At 41.8% G+C, this 22,546-nt stretch overlaps 1 protein-coding gene across 1 annotated transcript; it reads right to left on the bottom strand.

The window, feature by feature from the left end:
• Positions 1-97: 97 nt before the first annotated feature.
• Positions 98-21,629, bottom strand: nectin1a (nectin cell adhesion molecule 1a). Its single transcript, XM_061085307.1, has 10 exons — positions 21,572-21,629; positions 4,453-4,565; positions 3,651-3,909; positions 3,111-3,228; positions 2,733-2,914; positions 2,531-2,648; positions 2,163-2,314; positions 1,851-1,983; positions 1,664-1,727; positions 98-412 (listed from the first exon to the last, which is right to left on the bottom strand). Exons 1-10 carry the CDS (start codon positions 21,627-21,629, stop codon positions 98-100), a joined length of 1,512 nt encoding a protein of 503 aa, XP_060941290.1.
• Between the last annotated feature and the right edge of the window lie 917 nt (positions 21,630-22,546).

The following is a 22,546-nucleotide window of genomic DNA, read 5'->3' as shown; positions in this document are numbered from 1 at the left end:
ATCTCCAGCCTCCTCCTCCTTGGCAAGGTTTGGGTTTGAATCGGGTCGTTTCATCTGAGCTCACTGCAGAGGTTTGAGTTTGTGATGAGGTGCCGGTTCAGACGTACTGCTCTTTAGGAAAAGTGTATGCGGCCACTCCCGGGGGAGGAGAAGACAGGCCCGGTACTGAGGGGTAACTGAAGATGGCCATGGTGTGTGAGGGAGGAGAGAAGGTGTTTTTCGACGTGTCGGTGCTGCTGCTGCTGGTCGCGGTGGTTGGTAGTGAGCAGTGGTAGGGGTGCTGGGGCAGAAACGACAGCGGGGGGTTGATGGGAGGGGAGTAGGGCTCAGGGTAGTCCTCCTTGTTACAGGCCAGTCTGTAACTCACATAATCTGCTGTGTTAGGAAGCTCTTCATAAAACCGTCCTGAATGCTGTGGAGACATGAGAGTTGTGCGTTAAAGCTCAAAATTAATACAATACATTTACACATATAGCTTTACACAGGCTTCCCTGCATCACCTTCAGTTGGCACAAAATGCTGTGAGGATTATAACTGGTTAAAGAAAACTGATTGCGGCCTCGCTGCATTGGCTTCTTGTTTGTTTTCGCTTTTATCCTAAAACATTATTGATGACTTTCATCGCTTTACACAACCAAGCATCTGTGACTATCAAGGATTTACTAACTCCTTATGAGCCTGCACGCCATCTTAGATCAACTGATTGTCTTCTGGTAAATCCCAATTGGTGACAAAAGGATAAAGTACAGGCCCCAAAACTCTGAAATCAACTTCCCAGCTGAGATCAGAAATGTTACATCTATTACTGCTTTTAAATCCCTTCATAGGATGTTCTTCTATTTCGTTTCTGGATGAATTTCAATATATTCGATTTACTTACTCATTGTTTGGTTGTTTATGTTTATTTCATTTTTTACGTTTTATCCTATTGAGAAGCACGTTTGTAACTTGGTTAAGAAAAGATAAAAAGCTTATTGTTATGATTATATTATTATTAGAGTTTCTGAGCTTGTGGCAGTTCTACAGAGAGATGTTTGGTCCCCTAGTGTTTTTTTCTCATCATGCTCATGGGGATGAGCTCATCTGTGACACAATAAACTTTCCTGCCAAAGGTTTTAATACATTTTCACTGACCTACGGTTTGCTGTTTCTGTATCAAGAAATGCAGCAATTTGCCAACAAAGATAAAGAAATAAAACTTCATGAAAGTAAACATAGATTTATATGGCACAGGTTTCAAAATGGTCTAAATAATGCATTCGAAACAATCAACACATTGAGGAAACTAAATAAAACAGAAACTTCACACTGTAATATTATATATGAGGACTGATGTACAGTAGAGACTACTTGCAATTTGTGAAGTGATGCATTGTAATGGCTTCTTTTGTTTATGACAAAAACTTTTGAGAAGAGCTGCGGGAGAGGGTGAAGTGTTGTTCTCTGTAACAGCTGCTTCATGTATTATTCAGCATCAGCTTCCAATGACTCTACTATTACCAGCCAGCATTAATTCAATTGAAAACAATACTATTATACAATCATTATAATTCACACTCAAATATACCAACAGGTAGTGTGGAACTGCCATCACAAATTATTAAAATATGAGGGAAAATATTTTTCATAGCTGTATATGAATTATAGATACAAGACACTGTACCTGGATATCGTCTCCTGGTCTTTTCCTTATCGGCTGGAGCGGTTTTCCTGACTGAGAATCATTTCTGATCAAGGAACAAAACAGAATAAAAGATGGATGATGAGGATGGAAGTGAAGGACAAAAACCATAATGTGACAAAGAGCAGGTGAAACAAAGGGAAAAAAAGATAATGTGGTGTTTACATACGAGGAGTTGTCCTTTCTACTTCTGATTTTGAGCACCAGGACTGTGACAGTGATGCCCATGAGCACTCCGGCAGCCAGCAACAAGGCGACTACACTGATGACATCACCTGATGCTATCTGCGGTAAAGGCTTTTCTGCAGAGAAAGACACAATAATAAAAATTCAAACATACACGTAGAGTCACGCAAGAAAAATTGGAGCATAAAGAAAAGTATAATACAAAGAAACAGCAGGATCAGATGCAGTAATATGAGCAGGAATACTTGTTCACTTATCATCAAAACAAATGACCCCAGAGCATAAGTGAACGTACCTATGACGCTGACCTCCACAGAACCCGATCGTGTCCCGATGCTGTTGGTGGCGTCACACACGTATGTACCTTGCAGGTCGTATGTGACCGGCCCCTTAAAGCTGAGGACGTTGTCACGGATCTCAGCACTGTTCGGTATGGAGCCATTAATCCTGCAGAACACAGAATATTACACTAAAACAATAACACATTGTGAAACAAATTCTTTACCTGCACACATCATTAACAGCCTCAGACATCAACGTGGTGAAGGTAAGAAACATTGAATTTAGCAGGTGTGTGCAGGTGAAACGTGTTACACGTCTCCATTTCACTGTGTGTTCTAATAAGTAAGAAATAGCAAATGAGTAACACAGCGTTGTACTCACAATTTCCACTGATACAGAGAGACGGTTGGGTTGGCATCAGCTTGGCAGCTCAGCTGGACGTTCTCTCGGTTTAGATACCAGTTTCCATCAAAGCCGTCCACTGAAACATCTGGCTCATCTGGTAAACACACAAATGTCAAATTAATTTGGATTCAGAGACTGTGTAGTTATGAGGCTATTGTTACGAATGAGAGAGACTCACACTGGATATCGAGGGTGACACTGTCAGTATAGACTTCGTCGTTGTAGCTGGTGACACAGGTGAGCGTCTCCTTGTGTGTTTCTTTGCTTGGCACCAGAATGTAGTCACTCTGAACAGTGAACGTCCCGTCTGAGTTCCTGTACTCTCGAGTGGTCGCCTCTCCCGGAACCTTCGTCTCCCAACTGCTCAAACCCACAAGGAACCAATCAAACACAGATGTAGGAGAAGAAGAATTAGAATATTTAAAATTCAATAAGACAAAAGCGTAGTGGTGGGATAAAAACATCTATGACAGTGTAGCAATGCTAACCATAATAAAGGGAGGGCTAAACACTCCTCATCTCTAAATCACACACACGTACACACACACACACACACCTAATGATACCCGCTGGTTTTCCATTGGCAGAGATGCAGGTGGCCACAGGTGTTTTCAGATTGGACGAACGAGCTACCAGCGTCGGGGTGGACAGACTCATCTGAGTTGTCGGGCGAACTGAGGGAATTAAAATGAACAGAGATAGTCAGACACGAGAAGGCCTTTTGATGTTTAATTTACAGCCTGTCCAGGGTGCGGACAGGTAAAAGCTGTCCCTGCTCGGCGTCACTGGTTTGTCCTGTCCTTATTGCTGTTGCCTAGCAACAGATATGAAGTTGGACATGCCGAGAAAGTATAAAAGTCCCCTGGTTTGTGTACCAGTCCTTTCTCTCTCAGTCTCTCCTCATGTTTGTCTCTCAAGTTTCTGCTGCTGCCTTTAGAATTGAGAGAGAGCTAATTGGCCAACTCCTCTCAAATCTCCAATGTTTACCTTGAGGTGCTCACTGAGGCACCTCCACGATATGCTTTACTAATAAACACAACAAATCCTAATATTCAACAACCTCTCCTCTCCTGGGGAACAACCACGTGTTCCTTACCGTAGACTGTGAGGTTCACAGTGTTCTCTCTGTTCCCTGCGGGAAACGTGGTGTATTCGCAGATGTAGCTGGACTCGTCAGTGAGGCGGAGCGAGGAGAAGGTGATGGTGGTGTCTTCAAGGGTCGGAGTTCGTCGCCTCACTGCCGCATTCTTGAAGGTGACACGGTCCCTGTAGGGCGGGGCCACGGACACACCCAGGGAGGGGTTGGCGATCGCTACGTTCTGCTTGGTGCCATTCACCAGTTTCTGCCATGTTACCTAAGATCGACCCAATGTAGGTTATAATGATGGGCTAAGAAAAAATTTGACTTTATACTATAAAAAAAGACAAATTAATAAATTGATTGAAACAGGAGCTCACTAAGGCTTGAAATGTTGAACAGAGACTCATTGAGGACTGTCTTAAAAAACAGCTAAATGTGCATGTTAGAATCGAAAAGTATTACAAATTAATTGATATTCATATGTTTTAGTCAAAGGACCATTTCAGGATCACTGTCGCTTTCAGAACAAATTCCCGAAGGCTTTTTCACACAGTGACACATGTAAAACCACCATTAATAATCCAGTTTAATACGCAATGCAAAATCCGGTTTCTGATGCAAAAATATGGCTAAATTGAATGAATCACTGGATGTATAAGAAAGTAGGTTCAACAGATTACTGAAGCACAGATTATCACATGGACAGAGTTTATGCTGAATTACGGAATCTTTGCTCCGAGTGTCTAGTATCATCGGATTTGGGAGTTTTTCTTTTTAATGTAAAGTAATCCATATGTTCAAGAGGACAACTGAATACCTGTGAGATTTTGACAGGGGGGAAGCTGTTGATGAACCGACAGCGGAGATCCACCTTCGACCCGACATACCCCGCCTTACCATCATCCATCTCCACAGTCTGGGTTTTTATTCCTGAGGGAGAAACGTGAGTGTTAAAGACCTGAAAGCACGCTCACCTAAACTGGGCACACATACAAATACGCATACACACAGGTTGGCAGCATCAGACTGGCACGCTCTAAGCTGTTCACAGTCAGTGCAGCACATTGAGCCTATAAAGTGAGCTAAGCTGTCAAAGATGGTACATTTTAGCAGCATGAGAGGTGAGCTGAGGTCAAAGGTCATGGATTAGAGTGAGGTATAAATAAGCACGATTTGTTTGGCTACTGCTCCCACTGACTTACTGAGCACCGCAGAGCCACAACCGCTTCCTGAATGTACACGAGTCACGTGTGTGTCTGTCAGCTAAAGTAGGATCATACTCTACTAATCAGACAGGTTCACAAATATTCTCAATATCCCTCATTCAACGTCAGTCAGTGACAATCAGCCGTCTTTGAGTACATCTCATCTTTCAATTAATATATTTTACAAATTTAAAAAAATAAAAAATGGTTTATTTTTTGGTTAATCTCTTTGAAAACCCTTTACCTCTATAAATAGGCAGCAGGCCAATAGTTAAAAATAAGAGCTGATAAAGGGGAAATGCATTAAGACAGTTAAAATTGTTATAAGACGTATAACTTTGCCTGAAAGTATTATCCCATATGTATTATAAATGTAATGATTTCTTGTGTCATTTATCATTGCGTTTTTACTTATATGGAAAACATATAACACCCAAAACATTATTGGAGTCCTCCATCAGAAAATTGAAGACAGTGCAAATATAATGTAATAAGTATCTTAAAAAGCACCACAAAAGTCTATTATTTTTTTTTGAAAATGTCTCACAAAGAATGTCATCATCAGCAAAAAGCCATTCCTGACAATATTATAAAGGACACCCTAGGTTTTGTTATGAAAATTAGCTTGATAAGGTTTCATTTGCTATCACAAATTCTTTTGGTTACGTCTCTCAAACATACAAGACCACAACCCAGACAACCAGAACATGAATACAGATGTTATGCTGCTAAATTATAAAGGTTGAATGTAACTCATATGTTTGAAATATTGTGCTTGAAAAAACAACAGATACGATAAGTCAGAGTTCGTCCTGCGGCCAAATAGCTCCATGTTATTGATGGAGTATTGATCAGTCCATTAGTGTTCTAGTCTCTGACATCAAAACTACAGCTGACCACTCTGACAAGAGTGTTCACCATGAAGTAGGCTCAGCTTTGTTAGAGCCTCCTCTAGAAATAAGCACATATCTTCTTACATCTGGCTTTCTATTAGCATTGAATTCAATTATTTAAAGTCAGGACAAAACAATATCTTACAATCTTCTTTAAAATAACAAGTTGGAAACAGAGACAGAGGAGAAGTCTGCAGAAACACACTTTGTTATGATAGAAAGAGCAAGAGTTCCTCTAGTGTCAGATCTGTAGGGTGTGGAAAGGGTGTTAGCATCTAATGTAAGAAATTGCATCATCATACTGGATGACATTTAAAAAATTCTTCAACAATAACCCAAATAAAGGTCAAGCACAGGATGTCTCTGTACGAGAATAGAAAGGCAATCAGCCCTGAAATACAGTGAAGAATCAAGGTCATATGCCTGTTAAGAGATGAATTGATCTTGATTTAAATCAACAAAAATTACCTCACAAGACTGTATGTAAGGCTTATTAAGTTCAATGAATGTAAGGTATAACTTTTTATACTTGTTGTATTCTCTGAAGCTTAGTGTCACTGCACTTTTAAAACTTCACAAGGTCACTTAAGAGCTGCAAAAGTTCCTCCACCTGCACTGCTGACATCCACAAGTTTGACAGTTTTGTACTGGAGTGGGATTTTATAACCCGTGGTGTGGTTGTGTGGGTCAGTGGGAGGGGAGAAGGCCAGCAGTGGGAATAGATTACAGCATTTAGGATATTAAACCGCATCTGCATCGGAAACTCTGTGGTCCATTTGATGGTGTACATGTTCGCTGATCACGATTACAAAATGTTTAGCCGGAAATATTGTGGATTTAACCATTACAAATTTGTTTGTGCATTTTTAAGCTTCTGTTACAGACAAGGAACCCTTGATTTAATGTTATGTGAATGTTCTGTGATTAACTGAGGCTCAGTTTCATCAGCTTTTACCATCTCATAATAAGGTCAAACACACTCTGAACTCCACTGACCTTATTATGGTAGATTGATGACAGGATTTTGACTAAGGCCATGTTCAGTATATGCATTGTCTGCATCTGTGAGAGGATAATTTACCGTATCTCTGATGGATGAAATGTATGAGACATGTGTTAAAGGAGCAGGTCGACATTTTAAGACATTTGTCTGTACCATAACTGATTCATACTTCCTGTTTACACCAGCACATGCATGAGTAATATGTGTTTTCAGGTGTGTTAGTACAGGCTGAGTTTATTTCTGAAACAGAATTTAAAATATTGTCTGGTTTGAGATCTTTCATCTTTGTTTTAAAAATGAACTTGTTGTGGACATCAGTAAATACAGCAAGAGCTCACGAGCAAGTCAGTTTGTAATTTCAGCCCTGTCTTCTAATGGAAGTTTTGATGGTTAAGGTCTATTTTGTTCATTTGATTTGATCATTTTTCACGTCATTGGTTTATGTTTGGGGGCCTCTCTGTAACCCAGGATGACAGAACCTAGAGTAAAGTCAGAAGAGGATTATACACCACATGTGTTATTACTGAGTCAGTAGACTTAGGATGCCAGATAGATAACGGAGGACAGGAGGACATTCACTGACACAACAATGGTTTGGTGAGCCAGGGTTTACGTACATTTGTCCAACAGAGAAGCTCCACGTGAAAAGTAATTTAAAGAGTTTACTGGAGTTTATAATACGACTCAGATTTGATGGCAACACAAATGTTGACTTGTTAACTTTCTGTACGGCTCATCAGCCTGGTTTCCCTGATGCATCCAGTAATGAGAATAAATACTTAAGTTTAAGACATAATTTGTCTCCGTAAAAATAATTATTCTGTCCCCCTGAAAGATTTCCTTCACAATGAGGAGATAAAGTACCTTTCACTGAAATAAACCAATTTCTTTGGCTTTGTTCGGACCCGGTATTAACATACTTCTCAAATGATCCAATCACAAGCAGACAGCTCTGAGTTCATCAGTTCACGTCTGGCATTAACATGTATCTCCTCATGTGTCTCGAGCGACCAGGGCCCAGGATGTATTTGGTTCCACAGCAAAAAAATGTGGCCGTTTATGTCCCACGCCACCGCTGGATGTAGTTTTTTAGTCTCTCAAACATTACATTTTAGAGACACCAAAACTCCGGAGTAGTGTGGAGCAGGTGTAAATGTAGAAAAAGTGAAGTGTTTGAAAACAACAAGCTTTTAGTGTAGATGTGGCCTGAGAGTCGTCCCCCTACTGAGCTCTGTGGCTGAGCTGATTAAGTGCTTTAGGTGGAGGCAGAGCAGAAAGAGAGCCCTCAGCTGACACACACACACACACACACACACACACACACACGTTTATATCTAGTTTGCCCACCTTCCTCTTTTCTGCTGGGTCCATTCACATTCTTCTTTTGTGTAGACTATAGGAAATGAGCTCAGCAGTCGTCCGGACAATAATACATAAACAGCAGCACACAGGCAAGAGAGGATCATGGGAACGTAACCAAAACAATGGCAATATTGTTTCACATTTGAATGTTCAGCATGCAGGAACAGCAAGGGCATTACAGCATGCTGCTGGGCTTTTTGTTTATATCCTGAAAAGGATATCCTCCAGCTTTCTTCATTAAGTGAATCTATTTTCAGCCTTTTCTTGTCTCTCTGTGAGGGCAATGGAGAGACAGTGGCAGGTGTTTCTGGTTATTATGAAAAAATATGGGAGAAACACTTGTGTCTAATGTTAAATGTAATGTCATTCACGTACACTCTCTGATTGCTGTTTTACATTTCAGCTCACAACAATGAAATGTAAGCTAGATGCAGCAATACAAATTTACAAAAAATAAGACAGACATCACAGTATTCACCAAATCAGAATGAAACAGATATGTCATCAAATCATATATAATATTTTTTGTCATGTCAATTATTTAATCCGAGAGATAACCTAAAAGGCACATTAAAGGTGCTATGATTAAGTATTTTAAATTGAAATATTCAAATTAAAATGATCTTAAACTATCGACAAAATGTCAATAAATAACAGTTTTGACATTACATCAAAGATGTCAATGTATTGGGTCATACAGATTTTTACTGAAGATAGCATGTTAACTATCCCTGGCCTGTTTCTTCTTATAATACCACTTTGTACCTCAAGAGGAGAGAGTGTGACATGATAACATCCAACGTGAGAGGATGAAGAAGCAGCACGGCCCAGAGGAATATAAGTGATATAACTTTTTCCTCGAGATTGGTGAACGAGTGTAGCTGTAAATACTAAGTTTTGCTATGTAAAATCAGCAATCACACATTTAAAACAATCCAGAAGTCACTCAACATAAACATAAACCTGCAGGATTCACTAGATGAATCTTCTGGGGACCATGAATGTATGACTAAAATTGTACAGACCAATCTAAAATTATACCTATTTTAATAAGCATAAGGGCTCTATTTAAACAATCTATATTGTGTTGTTTTTTCTTTTTTCTAAGTTACTACATCAGACGCATAGTTCAAAGGGTTGTCCTTAATTATATATGGTCTTTATGTTATAAACCATTTCGGAATGCCATCACCAATTCGCTTTAAACCCCAGTTGCGCTTTCACCTTGGTGGATTGCCAATATAAATGGGATTAGTGTGTCAACAATGCATTTGGCCACACTCATGGGATTAGGTGCATTTGCTATTTAAACAACGTGGGCACTGCACAGACAATGACAACTGCATTGTTCTGACACCATAGACTTAATGCATCACACTGATTTGTGCTGCATTCGATAAAAGGCTCCTCACACATTAAGGTTCATAAAAACGACATAACATCAGCAGCCATAAGCAGGAATGACATTCGCCATTACTGTTAAAATGGACGTCTTAACAGATCATTCATATATGTAGTATGTGTCCAGATTAAAAATATGAAGGTGACATCATTGTCTGCAGTGATGCTGTTACTAAAAATCATCACATTACACTGCAAGACTACCAGACGGCTACTGATACAGGGAAAAAACCTTTGACCTCATGCAACAGACGAGAAAATGAAAAACCCGGAGAGAAAATAGTAGAGGACAGATTAACTGTTTAATCTTTAGGCCATCAAATCTGTGATTGATCTGGGATTACACTGTGTATTTGTGTCTTTGGCCTTGTAACTTACAATGTAGGGAAACCTTAGGCAGAATAAAGATTGAGCGAAAAAACACACAATGGTCAAACTAAACACTCATGTGTGATATGACTACTCTACACCAATACCTGCATCTTCAAATATTTTTACATTTTACATATTGCGTATCACCACAGCAAACCAGCAACTTCACCAAAGATGAACTCTGACATTTGGATATCCACTTTACCAAATGATATGCACGGCTGCCCATTTTTTCCTGATTGAAATTGAGAACTCTTCTTCTACCCTTGTTTTTTTCCCTCCCTAAAATGATTGTAATCTCTCATTGTTTATGACTGGTATCTGTGCAGACACACACACACGCGCATGCATGCATGCATGTCGATGTGTGCATGTTTGTGTGGGTGTGTAATCTCTGTGACACTACAGGAACCCGGAGTGTGTGTTTGGCCGGTGTTCAGCGGGCAGCTCACAGGATTACGATGACTGCTACTGCTGCATCTGTGTTTTGGGACATGAAGGGAGAATATAAAAGATGGAGAGAAATTAAGAAAGAAGTGTTTGGAGGACGATCAACTGGCCGAGAGAAGAGGAGAAGGGGGAAATGTGGTTCCAAATGAGCCGACTATGGTGCAAAAAATTGAATGACACAAAATGGAGGGGGGGTAGAAGGGCTGTGTGTTTCTGCTGGATTATTTCTGTGGAGCAGCGTCTGTGTGTTCCAGCTGTGGACAGTGGATTATGGTAAAATTCATGAGGATGTCTGTCTGTCCGCCTTGTCTGTGTCTTTCCGCAGAGAACTTTTCTATGCAGGGGAAAAAACATATTAGTGACTCCCCGTGACAGCCCCCTCATCAATTTGGTGGCCACCTCACAAGGAGCTGACAGCCCCGAGGAGCCTCTCTGAGTAGGAGAAGACAGACACGCTGCAGCCACAGTCAGCCGGCTGATGGGACTTGGCAGCGATCATGTTGTTACACTCTTGCTGCTCCCTGTGCCGCTCTAATCCACTGGTCTGTCCTTCAACATGACAATCCTACACACATGGTGCGACCTCACACTCGCTAATAACACATACACACATGTCTTGCACACCAGCAAATTACTGCTCAACTGGCCAACTGGGGGGGTTAACCACAGACTGAATGAAAAAAGCAATCACAGCAGATGCAGCAGCTGAACACCTCCGTATGCTGCCACAATCGCTTTTGACATGACGTAGCTTGTGTACTACCCCTGCCCCACCCCCCTTGTAATACACAGCTACAACTCTGATGCCAGCTGCATGTTTGGCCCCCAGCTTAGTGTGATTACACCAATGCACCTGTTACTATGAGGCAAGAGTTAGACACTCAGAACTCTGGAAGATGTGCAGAGGCCATCTGCCGGAGCAGCCAAAGACGAGGTTGTTCACAGTGAAGTTTGGGCCAACTGAAAAATACACACCAGTCCGCTGAAACTGTCTAATTTGCATTGATCAAGAATGAAGTTGTTTAGTTTCAGAGAGTAAATCATTAAGATAGCAGATAAAAACGATTAAAACTGACACTAACATACTGAGCATCAAATACAACATCAAACATTAGTGAAAACAAGAAAATCCCTGAACCTATAGAATAAATCACATGAAGAATAAACTTAATTTTGAAAATGTATAATAACGGTTGTTGGGGGTGAGGTCCTGAGTGACCATCAAACAATAGGTTGTAAATACTTGAGGCCTACAAGGCCCAGCTGAAACCAGTTCAACCAGTTTCAGTCTTAATTCACACCTTCTCTAGACAGCCTGGAGCCTCGCCTTGGTGGGGGAAGCATGTCCTGAACCCCCACTGTGCCCCCCCTCCAGTAGGGCCTGGTGGGGAGATGTTGCAGGCCGCTCTGCAAAAACCCAAATGAGACTCTGAAACGCCCACTGAGGTCGAATCCCCGCCCACTAAGGTCGGGACCCTGACATCTAATTGGCTGAGGGCAACACTGACCCTTGACCCCTCCTCCAGGGGGGCAGGTACCTCCCAGGTAGAACAAAACCCCTCTGCTCCCAGAAATCTGTCTCTCTTCACTCAGATGCCCAAGCGACAACAGAACCCCTCCGGGGTTCTACTAGTTAACTCGGTATTTTTAAGAGACTCTCTTTGTCATCTTCCTTTCCACGCTGCTCAAGTTGTTTTCTGACCTCAAGAGGTCTAACCACACGACTCAGTAACTAAGGAGGCGACTAGACGTTTGTTTTATTCATTTCAATTCATTTCATTCATTCATTCTTTTATCTTAGTTGACGTTTTTATTTTGAAAAGGACTTTTCCTGTTTTTAACTTGGAAAGATCAAAACAGGAAATTGCTCGCTGGACGATCTCAGACTGTTTCCTTATCCACACGGACTTTACTTTATTCTTTCTCCACACGATCTACAACGGCTACAAGCAGCCGAACGTCCCTGTGAGGCAGCACGATCTCCGCTGCTGCAGAAGAAGACGAAACCTCATCTCGCCACGGAGCACAACGGATCGGCTCCGGCCCAGCTGCGGTGCTCACGAGAGCCCGTCTGAGAAACTTCAAGCGATTCACTGAACCTCCGGGGATTCGCGCCAAGTCGCATGCAACCCACGAAATCACGATCACAGTAAGAGGCTTATGTTGTCTGGGCAGATGTTAGTTTTAATATGTAGCGTGTTGATTTAATACTTGAGTGTATTTTGTTGATGGAACTTCCGTGTTCCATTGTTTTAGCCGGCCACTACTCCGAGCCGCTACTTCCGGTTTCCGGTTGGATCGCAATGTTTTGTGTTGCAGTAAATAGGGCCGCGAGAAGCGCCTCCGCCCGCACTGTTAACGTCTGTGTGCGTCTGCAGTGATTTCACCGATCAGAACCTCGGCCCACAACGCTCGCTTGAGGGCTGAGGGGTGAATCACTGTTAACTCATCTCAGACGTATTTTTAAGAGCTTCTTTGGACTCTCCTTACATGTTTTCTCATGTTCTCTCTCTCTCTCTCTCTCTCTCTCTCTCCTTCTAAACCGACCTATACACACTCCTGACCTGTATTTATAATACAGGTCATGTCACATAGTTAAATCTATGCTTAGAGAGGCTGAACACATCTGGAAACCATTCGGCCCCAAAGCCAAGCAGAGATAAGAATTCTCTTTGTCTAAAATTTCCTTTGTGTAATTCATGTGACGACCACCAGTGTGCGCTCCGGCCACATGGTGTCATTAACATATTCTCCATTTTGGATAACGTTAAGTTAAACCCACCATTTTGAGTCTATTATTGCCACGCCTCCGCTCTCTCTCTCCTCCCATCCTGGCTCTAAATTCATAACGGCTCCGCCATCTTGTTTTGTAGTCAATCCGCCATTTTGAGAGTTTTTAGGCCTTGATTCCACGAATCATGATCGGCCTCCATCTTAGATGTGATGTCACTACGCGTCATCGCCACCCCCCTTCTTTTTCTCTCTCTCGCACACACACACACACACACACACACACACACACACATTGATAGACACAGACAGACACACACACACACAGAGACACATAGATGGACCAGAGGTTACATGCGTGTTCTAAATTGTGATAAGCTGCTGTTGTTATCTTTGAAATATGGGAGTTTGTTAAGATGATGAATCATTAAATAACACTAACTTTATTTCACACACACACACATAGACACACACACACAGAGAGACACTTTGACACAGACACACACACACATAGAGACAGACATACATAGGTAGACCGCAGGTTGTCCATGTATTTTCTGAATTGTGATAAGTGCTGCTGCTGTGTTTACCTTTGAAATATTGGAGCTTGTTAAAATGATAAATCATTGAATAACATTATAACTTTATTTCCCCTTTTTAATAAATACTTTTGTAATTAAAGTATCTGTAGTCTGTGATTATTTGTGCATATGTATGTGATTGCAGCTGGATTATGATCGCCTGTGCTCGAACTTAGAAGCCTTCACTGTTTATTAAGTAATCGTTAATATTAAAATATTGACATTATTAATTTGACATTTATCATTATGAGACTGATAATTATAGCTTGACATCGTTGGTCCCTGGTAACCAGGGTGGTGCCCCCCCTTTCTCAATTATTAATATAGATAGTATTATTCTTAAATTGATAATTTTATTGTTTTAGACTAATTATTTTCATTATTCTTGGTTGATAACCTTATCATTGTTAATTGACAGCTTGTACTTTCTAATTGATAATTCCTATTTTCTCATTAGTGGTTTTATTGTTATTTGATTACTGATCATCTTCAATTAATAATTTAATTATTTTTGATAGATAATTTTTATTATTTTAATAATCATATTTCATGATTATTAATAATTAGCCAACGTCAAGTCTACTCCTATTGCACAACATAAATGGTGCCCCCTGTGAGGCGATCTAACTCCAGCTGTATCATAATACTGTGTACAATAATCCAGATTCTTTTTTTCCAGAAATTTGATTTTTTTTGAAAAATTTAAATTTTTTTGAAAATTTTTAATTTTTTTTCAAAACTTTTCCTTTCTCTCATTTGGTATTGATCATGATGCGTTGTTGAAGAAGAAAATAATTTTGGAAATTTATTCTTCTTTGCAAAGTTTTATTTTTAATCCATTTGAACTTTTACCAAACCGGTTTACCAGTGCCTGGTGTATCCGTAATTGGCTGCAGAGTGCAATCGGTGGTTGTGTTCTCGAAGCACAAGAATCATAAATAATTTAAGAAAAGAGAAAAATAATTCTAGGAATTTATTTCTCTTTGAAAATTTTTATTTTTATCCCTTTGTACCTGTCCCAAGCAGGTATACTAGTGCCTTGTGTATCCGTGGTTGGTTGCTTATAGCATGTCAGTGGTTGTGTATTTCAATGCACAATAATTATGATTAATTTTTGAAGAGAGACATAGGTTCGAAACTAATTTCTCTTTGAATTTTCTTTATTCTTAATTCCCTTTGCTAAGCAGACTTTTGTGTAACTATGGTTGGTTGCTGACTGCGTTTCAGTAGTTGGTAATTTTTATAGGAGATTTTCTGCATGCTTTTGATCTTAAGGAGACAAACTAGATTTGAGAGACTAGTTTTGAGAAGACTAGTTGTTGACCAACTAGGTCTTAAGGATTGAGCCACCGAGCTATCCTTCATTGCTACTTTATAGACACAGGGTGAAGCTCACCTGTGTATCTTGTTGTGTAGTTTTTAATTAAGTGTTTTACCCACTTTATCCAAGCAAGCTTGAGCAGTCCACCAGGTGCCTTTTCGCACTCAGAAGATGAGTAGCATGTAACACCGTGGGGCAAGTGCTCCCTCAGGACCAGAGGTCCTATTAGAGACTGTAGCCAGTCTGATTAATTTTTTCTAATGATGCGGTGAGTGAATTGAGTGAGTATGAAATAAGTACCTGCGATCGTAAGATCAAGAACTGTCCATGCACTCATCAACCCCACTGGCCCGCATCCGAAACTACCCCATGCTCTGGGTCAACTGACACTCCTCTACCAGCAGAGAGCCGAGCTGCAGACCCAAGAACATGCGAAGGCGCTCAGAGCCATGCAAAGCAGCATGTCGAGCGGAGCAGGAGAAAAACTCCCACCTGCGGCATATCATCGAGACCCGCAAAGAACAGGACCAGGCGGGGCAGGAGCACGCGCAGGTCAAAGGTCAGCAGAAAGGGGGGCACAGTCAAACAGAGCTGCCCCCCCCCCTCAAGCTGAGATCCCTGATGACAGGGCCAGGAGCTGACGTCATTCCCGGTGGAGCCAGCGGAACAGAGACACTGGGAGAAAAGCTGCGAGCACAGCTACGCAACCCTCATGCAGAGGAAGCTTTGATCTGGCGGGCCAGACACACCCAGCAGTCAACCGCTCCGACCCACTCAACACCAAAGGGGGAGCAGGACTCAACCCCTAGACGTGCAGTGACCTGGGACCGCTATGAGGCAACATCAAATGCCTGTCCAGCGGACACACAGCATCCACTCCAGCCAGAAGGAACACATCCTGCACGGAGCCATGCTGATCCACATCACAACGACGGAAGGACTCCGTCCTGGAGGGCTGAAGGAGATTCCCAGTCTGCCACTCAGGCAGAGGCGCACCATGACTCACGGTCGCGTCCTGGATGGTCCTCCAACCCCGGTGCAAGAGATGGTGGCCACGAAGATGAGTACCGTGGCACATTCGAGTCAAAAGACACTGATGACTCAGCACCCCCTCAAAGAGAGGAAATCCGCAACCGGCGGCAAGAGCCCCTTGAAAAAGACATTTATCGCTTCGACCCAGACAACCGAGGGTGTAACGAAGACGACACCGTGGTTCTGGCAGTTCAAGTCCAAACACATGTGGACCCGGCGCTGGAAGATGACAACTTTCCCCACGCCCAGATGAACCCCAGCAAAGAGAACCAGAAACAACGACCCTTCCAACAGGGTGCCCCTCAAAACCAAGGGGGTGAGGATTTCAACCAGCCCCACAAACAGTTTCGACCTCAGCACCTGAATCCCTCTCCACAGAGAAGTAGGGGCTGTAACCAAAGGAAACCTCATCAATACCAGGAGTATAGTGATGGTGACCGAAATCCAACACATGGGATGCATCCTGGCACAGAGGAATTAATACGGAGATGTGTGGATGAAGCAATGAGAGACATTGTGCCACGTGTTCCTCCAGGCTCCCCTAAGAGACCAGACACTGAACCCCGTTGGCGAAACTAGAAGCAGTTGCCCTCCTTCTCCACTCCTAAAGATGACTTCAATGACTGGGAAGGACCGAGGCGCTGCCAGAAACCCCTCTCACCTCCACACCTGAAAGGGGGGGGGAAGAAATCCCAATTTTAAAACAAAGACCGCTCAAACCACTCACTCCATCAATAGCTGCATGCTTTAGACCCTCTGTCAGTAAATTGTATAACGTATGTTCAGGTAGTGAACTCCTTAGACCTCGTTGAGGATTTTGAAGTCGTTACCACTACGGTTGTGCAGCCCTCACGGGTACAGTTGGCAATTCAGTCTTGGCAGAAAAATTTCAATATCTGTAGATTTGCAAACCTAGAAATAGGATTTACCATATATTCACAGGTTAGCGAACAACAGAACGTGACTCGCCGTTCTAAATGTTTTGGTTTGACAGAATAACACACATGTTTACCTCAAAACACCAGCACCTACTCAAACATTTTCTTCTGTTCCTTTTTCCACTTTTCTTTCATTTCACTCTTCACCGAAATTCATCAGTATGTTAACAATAACTGCCGATAAGCATTATGTGAAATTGAAATGTGCGCCGTGTTTTAGAATATATGTTGTTTAGCCTCTGTCTGCCCAGACAATTACCTCTCTCTGTTTAGACTCATGCCTCAAAGACATTTATGCATCTCTGCCTCATGATGAACTAACTTTCAATGCTTCAACTCCACTCAAGGATTACCTCACATGGATTATGGACTCTCGACCCTAGTGTGCCCTGGAAACCGGGTCACGACCCACTTTTCAGACCAAAGGGGGATTGTTGGGGGTGAGGTCCTGAGTGACCATCAAACAATAGGTTGTAAATACTTGAGGCCTACAAGGCCCAGCTGAAACCAGTTCAACCAGTTTCAGTCTTAATTCACACCTTCTCTAGACAGCCTGGAGCCTCGCCTTGGTGGGGGAAGCATGTCCTGAACCCCCACTGTGCCCCCCCTCCAGTAGGGCCTGGTGGGGAGATGTTGCAGGCCGCTCTGCAAAAACCCAAATGAGACTCTGAAACGCCCACTGAGGTCGAATCCCCGCCCACTAAGGTCGGGACCCTGACATCTAATTGGCTGAGGGCAACACTGACCCTTGACCCCTCCTCCAGGGGGGCAGGTACCTCCCAGGTAGAACAAAACCCCTCTGCTCCCAGAAATCTGTCTCTCTTCACTCAGATGCCCAAGCGACAACAGAACCCCTCCGGGGTTCTACTAGTTAACTCGGTATTTTTAAGAGACTCTCTTTGTCATCTTCCTTTCCACGCTGCTCAAGTTGTTTTCTGACCTCAAGAGGTCTAACCACACGACTCAGTAACTAAGGAGGCGACTAGACGTTTGTTTTATTCATTTCAATTCATTTCATTCATTCATTCTTTTATCTTAGTTGACGTTTTTATTTTGAAAAGGACTTTTCCTGTTTTTAACTTGGAAAGATCAAAACAGGAAATTGCTCGCTGGACGATCTCAGACTGTTTCCTTATCCACACGGACTTTACTTTATTCTTTCTCCACACGATCTACAACGGCTACAAGCAGCCGAACGTCCCTGTGAGGCAGCACGATCTCCGCTGCTGCAGAAGAAGACGAAACCTCATCTCGCCACGGAGCACAACGGATCGGCTCCGGCCCAGCTGCGGTGCTCACGAGAGCCCGTCTGAGAAACTTCAAGCGATTCACTGAACCTCCGGGGATTCGCGCCAAGTCGCATGCAACCCACGAAATCACGATCACAGTAAGAGGCTTATGTTGTCTGGGCAGATGTTAGTTTTAATATGTAGCGTGTTGATTTAATACTTGAGTGTATTTTGTTGATGGAACTTCCGTGTTCCATTGTTTTAGCCGGCCACTACTCCGAGCCGCTACTTCCGGTTTCCGGTTGGATCGCAATGTTTTGTGTTGCAGTAAATAGGGCCGCGAGAAGCGCCTCCGCCCGCACTGTTAACGTCTGTGTGCGTCTGCAGTGATTTCACCGATCAGAACCTCGGCCCACAACGCTCGCTTGAGGGCTGAGGGGTGAATCACTGTTAACTCATCTCAGACGTATTTTTAAGAGCTTCTTTGGACTCTCCTTACATGTTTTCTCATGTTCTCTCTCTCTCTCTCTCTCTCTCTCTCTCCTTCTAAACCGACCTATACACACTCCTGACCTGTATTTATAATACAGGTCATGTCACATAGTTAAATCTATGCTTAGAGAGGCTGAACACATCTGGAAACCATTCGGCCCCAAAGCCAAGCAGAGATAAGAATTCTCTTTGTCTAAAATTTCCTTTGTGTAATTCATGTGACGACCACCAGTGTGCGCTCCGGCCACATGGTGTCATTAACATATTCTCCATTTTGGATAACGTTAAGTTAAACCCACCATTTTGAGTCTATTATTGCCACGCCTCCGCTCTCTCTCTCCTCCCATCCTGGCTCTAAATTCATAACGGCTCCGCCATCTTGTTTTGTAGTCAATCCGCCATTTTGAGAGTTTTTAGGCCTTGATTCCACGAATCATGATCGGCCTCCATCTTAGATGTGATGTCACTACGCGTCATCGCCACCCCCCTTCTTTTTCTCTCTCTCGCACACACACACACACACACACACACACACACACACACACATTGATAGACACAGACAGACACACACACACACAGAGACACATAGATGGACCAGAGGTTACATGCGTGTTCTAAATTGTGATAAGCTGCTGTTGTTATCTTTGAAATATGGGAGTTTGTTAAGATGATGAATCATTAAATAACACTAACTTTATTTCACACACACACACATAGACACACACACACAGAGAGACACTTTGACACAGACACACACACACATAGAGACAGACATACATAGGTAGACCGCAGGTTGTCCATGTATTTTCTGAATTGTGATAAGTGCTGCTGCTGTGTTTACCTTTGAAATATTGGAGCTTGTTAAAATGATAAATCATTGAATAACATTATAACTTTATTTCCCCTTTTTAATAAATACTTTTGTAATTAAAGTATCTGTAGTCTGTGATTATTTGTGCATATGTATGTGATTGCAGCTGGATTATGATCGCCTGTGCTCGAACTTAGAAGCCTTCACTGTTTATTAAGTAATCGTTAATATTAAAATATTGACATTATTAATTTGACATTTATCATTATGAGACTGATAATTATAGCTTGACATCGTTGGTCCCTGGTAACCAGGGTGGTGCCCCCCCTTTCTCAATTATTAATATAGATAGTATTATTCTTAAATTGATAATTTTATTGTTTTAGACTAATTATTTTCATTATTCTTGGTTGATAACCTTATCATTGTTAATTGACAGCTTGTACTTTCTAATTGATAATTCCTATTTTCTCATTAGTGGTTTTATTGTTATTTGATTACTGATCATCTTCAATTAATAATTTAATTATTTTTGATAGATAATTTTTATTATTTTAATAATCATATTTCATGATTATTAATAATTAGCCAACGTCAAGTCTACTCCTATTGCACAACACGGTTTTATAAATTGTTACAAATCCCTCCAGTGATAGTTTTATTAAACCATTTACTGCTGATGAACACATCAGTTGTTAGATTTTAAGCGTTTTGCTTGCCACCTAGTGGTCGGCTGCAGTATGGATCATAAATGAAGTCTCCTCCATGTTAGCGGAATGGACATGGACCAGAGTAGGAAGTAAAATAAAATGTAAAAAAATGTAGGTGGTTCTTATCACATTGATGTTTGTTCAAATATACATTTTTCTGATAAATTTGGTTTTAATTAGTTATAAAAACCGGGTGAAATGTCATGATTGACAGCTGAGACTAATAGTGATTGGATGAACGCATGTATTGACAAGACCTCGTTACCACGTCTCATCACCTAAAAGCTACATAGCAGAGTCTGGATCCAAATGTGCAAGATGGTGGCATTCATATCTAGAATATTTCAACTTAAAATATGGATAATGGGAGGAGGCGGTAACACATTGTCCATCTTAATATACAGTCTATATTTGTCCTTTGAGATATGATTATCATGCAAAAGGATTTTCCACAAGCAGGTGGAAACTGCTTTATAAATATAAATAAAACAATCATTGCCTCTCCCAAGGAGGTTAAGTTTTCAACCCTATCCATTTGTTTGTTAGTTTGTTTGTTAATTTCTGAGCAAGATTATACAAAACAACAGAACGGAATTTCTTGAAACTGTGGAAGAATGCTTTATAGCTTAGGATTCCTATGAAATTTCGATGATTGATGTATACCAGTATCTGGAGGTAGATACAGGAGAATTTAAAGAACGGATCTATAAGTGTATGAAATTTGGTGCAGCTTGATTGAATATAAGGGGATTATTAGACCTTGGCGGAGGAATGCACTCTACTGAGTTCAGTTCTACTTCACTACTTATTAATATGCATAAAAGTAATTTGGTGTGGTATAAAGTATAGTCAAATATAAAATGGTGACCTTTTTATTTATATTTTACCACTTCTAATGAATATAGAGATATTGAGAAGATGAAGATAATAGAAGTAAACAGACTCATTAATGTTTGATTCATTAAACATGCATATGCTATATATTACTAATTAAAAATAGATCAAATATTTTATGAATTTCTAATCATTCATGTAATATAATCACTAAGTCGATTACATGAATCTAAAAGTGTAAATGTTTCAGATACATGCTGGTTGTGAACATAGACTTAGGAATTAAAAAGATGATCCAGCCTTCACAATGATTTATACTTTCAATTTAATTTACCTCCTAATGTCAGAGATGTTAACTGAACAGTGAATATACAACATACTGGACCTGATCCTGATTCTGAATTGTTCTTTGGCCCATTTTTACTTTCAGTCTCTGCCCTGTGTCTGATCTCCTCGTAAGTGATCGGTAGCTATAGATTAGAAACAGATAAATCAACCATGTCCTCCTCCTGACATCACCAGACTCATCTTCCACCCGCCAGGCGCTAAGAAGAGAAGCAGAGCAGCCATACCTGGAACAACACAGGTTGTTATCAGGAATATCCACAGTCCAGTGTTCTCCATGCCCATGCCACCAGTGCCAGCTTCTCTGTGTGGTTCGATTCCCAGCGTGCACTTGTTTTCTACCTCCTGCCTCCCGGACTGAGTGCAGGTTGCAGGTTCAGCTTCAGCACCGTGAGTCCTCCTCCCCTCAGCGCTCCAAAAAACTCACCGAGCTCCCGCTGACTCCGGATCCACAAACTGCACAAAAACAACAATTGTTTCTCAAACTTATCTCCGAGCCTGTTTGTGCGAGTGTGTCACTTTTTCTTTCTCCCGCTTTGAGTCCGACTCCCCGCCGACTGGTGACGGGGCTGCGGCAGCAGAGTCCGGCTGAGGCTTGGCGGGGATAAAGCAGCTTAACGCGTGGGCAGATTATTTCAGAGAGAGCCCCCCCCCACCCCCCCACCCCCAGTTCAGTCCACTGTCAGCCCTGTCAGTGTGTGAGGGCTCAGCTGGATGGTATGCACATTTACAGAAAAACAAAAAGGCGCAGTCAACATGTTGTATTAAACAAGCAGACTCAATTAGGCTGAATTAGGACAGGGGCGTACTCTACATAGAGGAATCGGATCCCGTTGACCAGTGAAGGCCCCCCGTGCTGATCCATCATCCATTCACGAAACTGAGATTTGATCCCTGAGTTCATCTGAGTATGAACTAGAATGGCACTCAGTCGAGAGCATACTCGAAAAAAAATGGATCTGGCCTTTGTCCGGAATCATGCCAAATTTTGATGGGTTACCTCTTAGCCCATCCTTGATTATCTCATGTTCCATCTATCCAACAAGTGCCATGGAAATCTGTTCAGTGGTTTTAGCAAAATCTTGCTGACAAACAAACCAGGAAACCGACAGAAGTTAAAACAAAACCTCCTTGTTGGAGGTCATAAATGGATAATTAAAGGGCCTGGAAATTGTTGTGGTGGGAGAAAACAAATGAATGGA

This window comes from Limanda limanda, chromosome 14 (assembly GCF_963576545.1).
Source record: "Limanda limanda chromosome 14, fLimLim1.1, whole genome shotgun sequence".
NCBI classification, from domain to species: domain Eukaryota; kingdom Metazoa; phylum Chordata; class Actinopteri; order Pleuronectiformes; family Pleuronectidae; genus Limanda; species Limanda limanda.
This window is presented reverse-complemented; position numbering and strand designations above follow the sequence as displayed.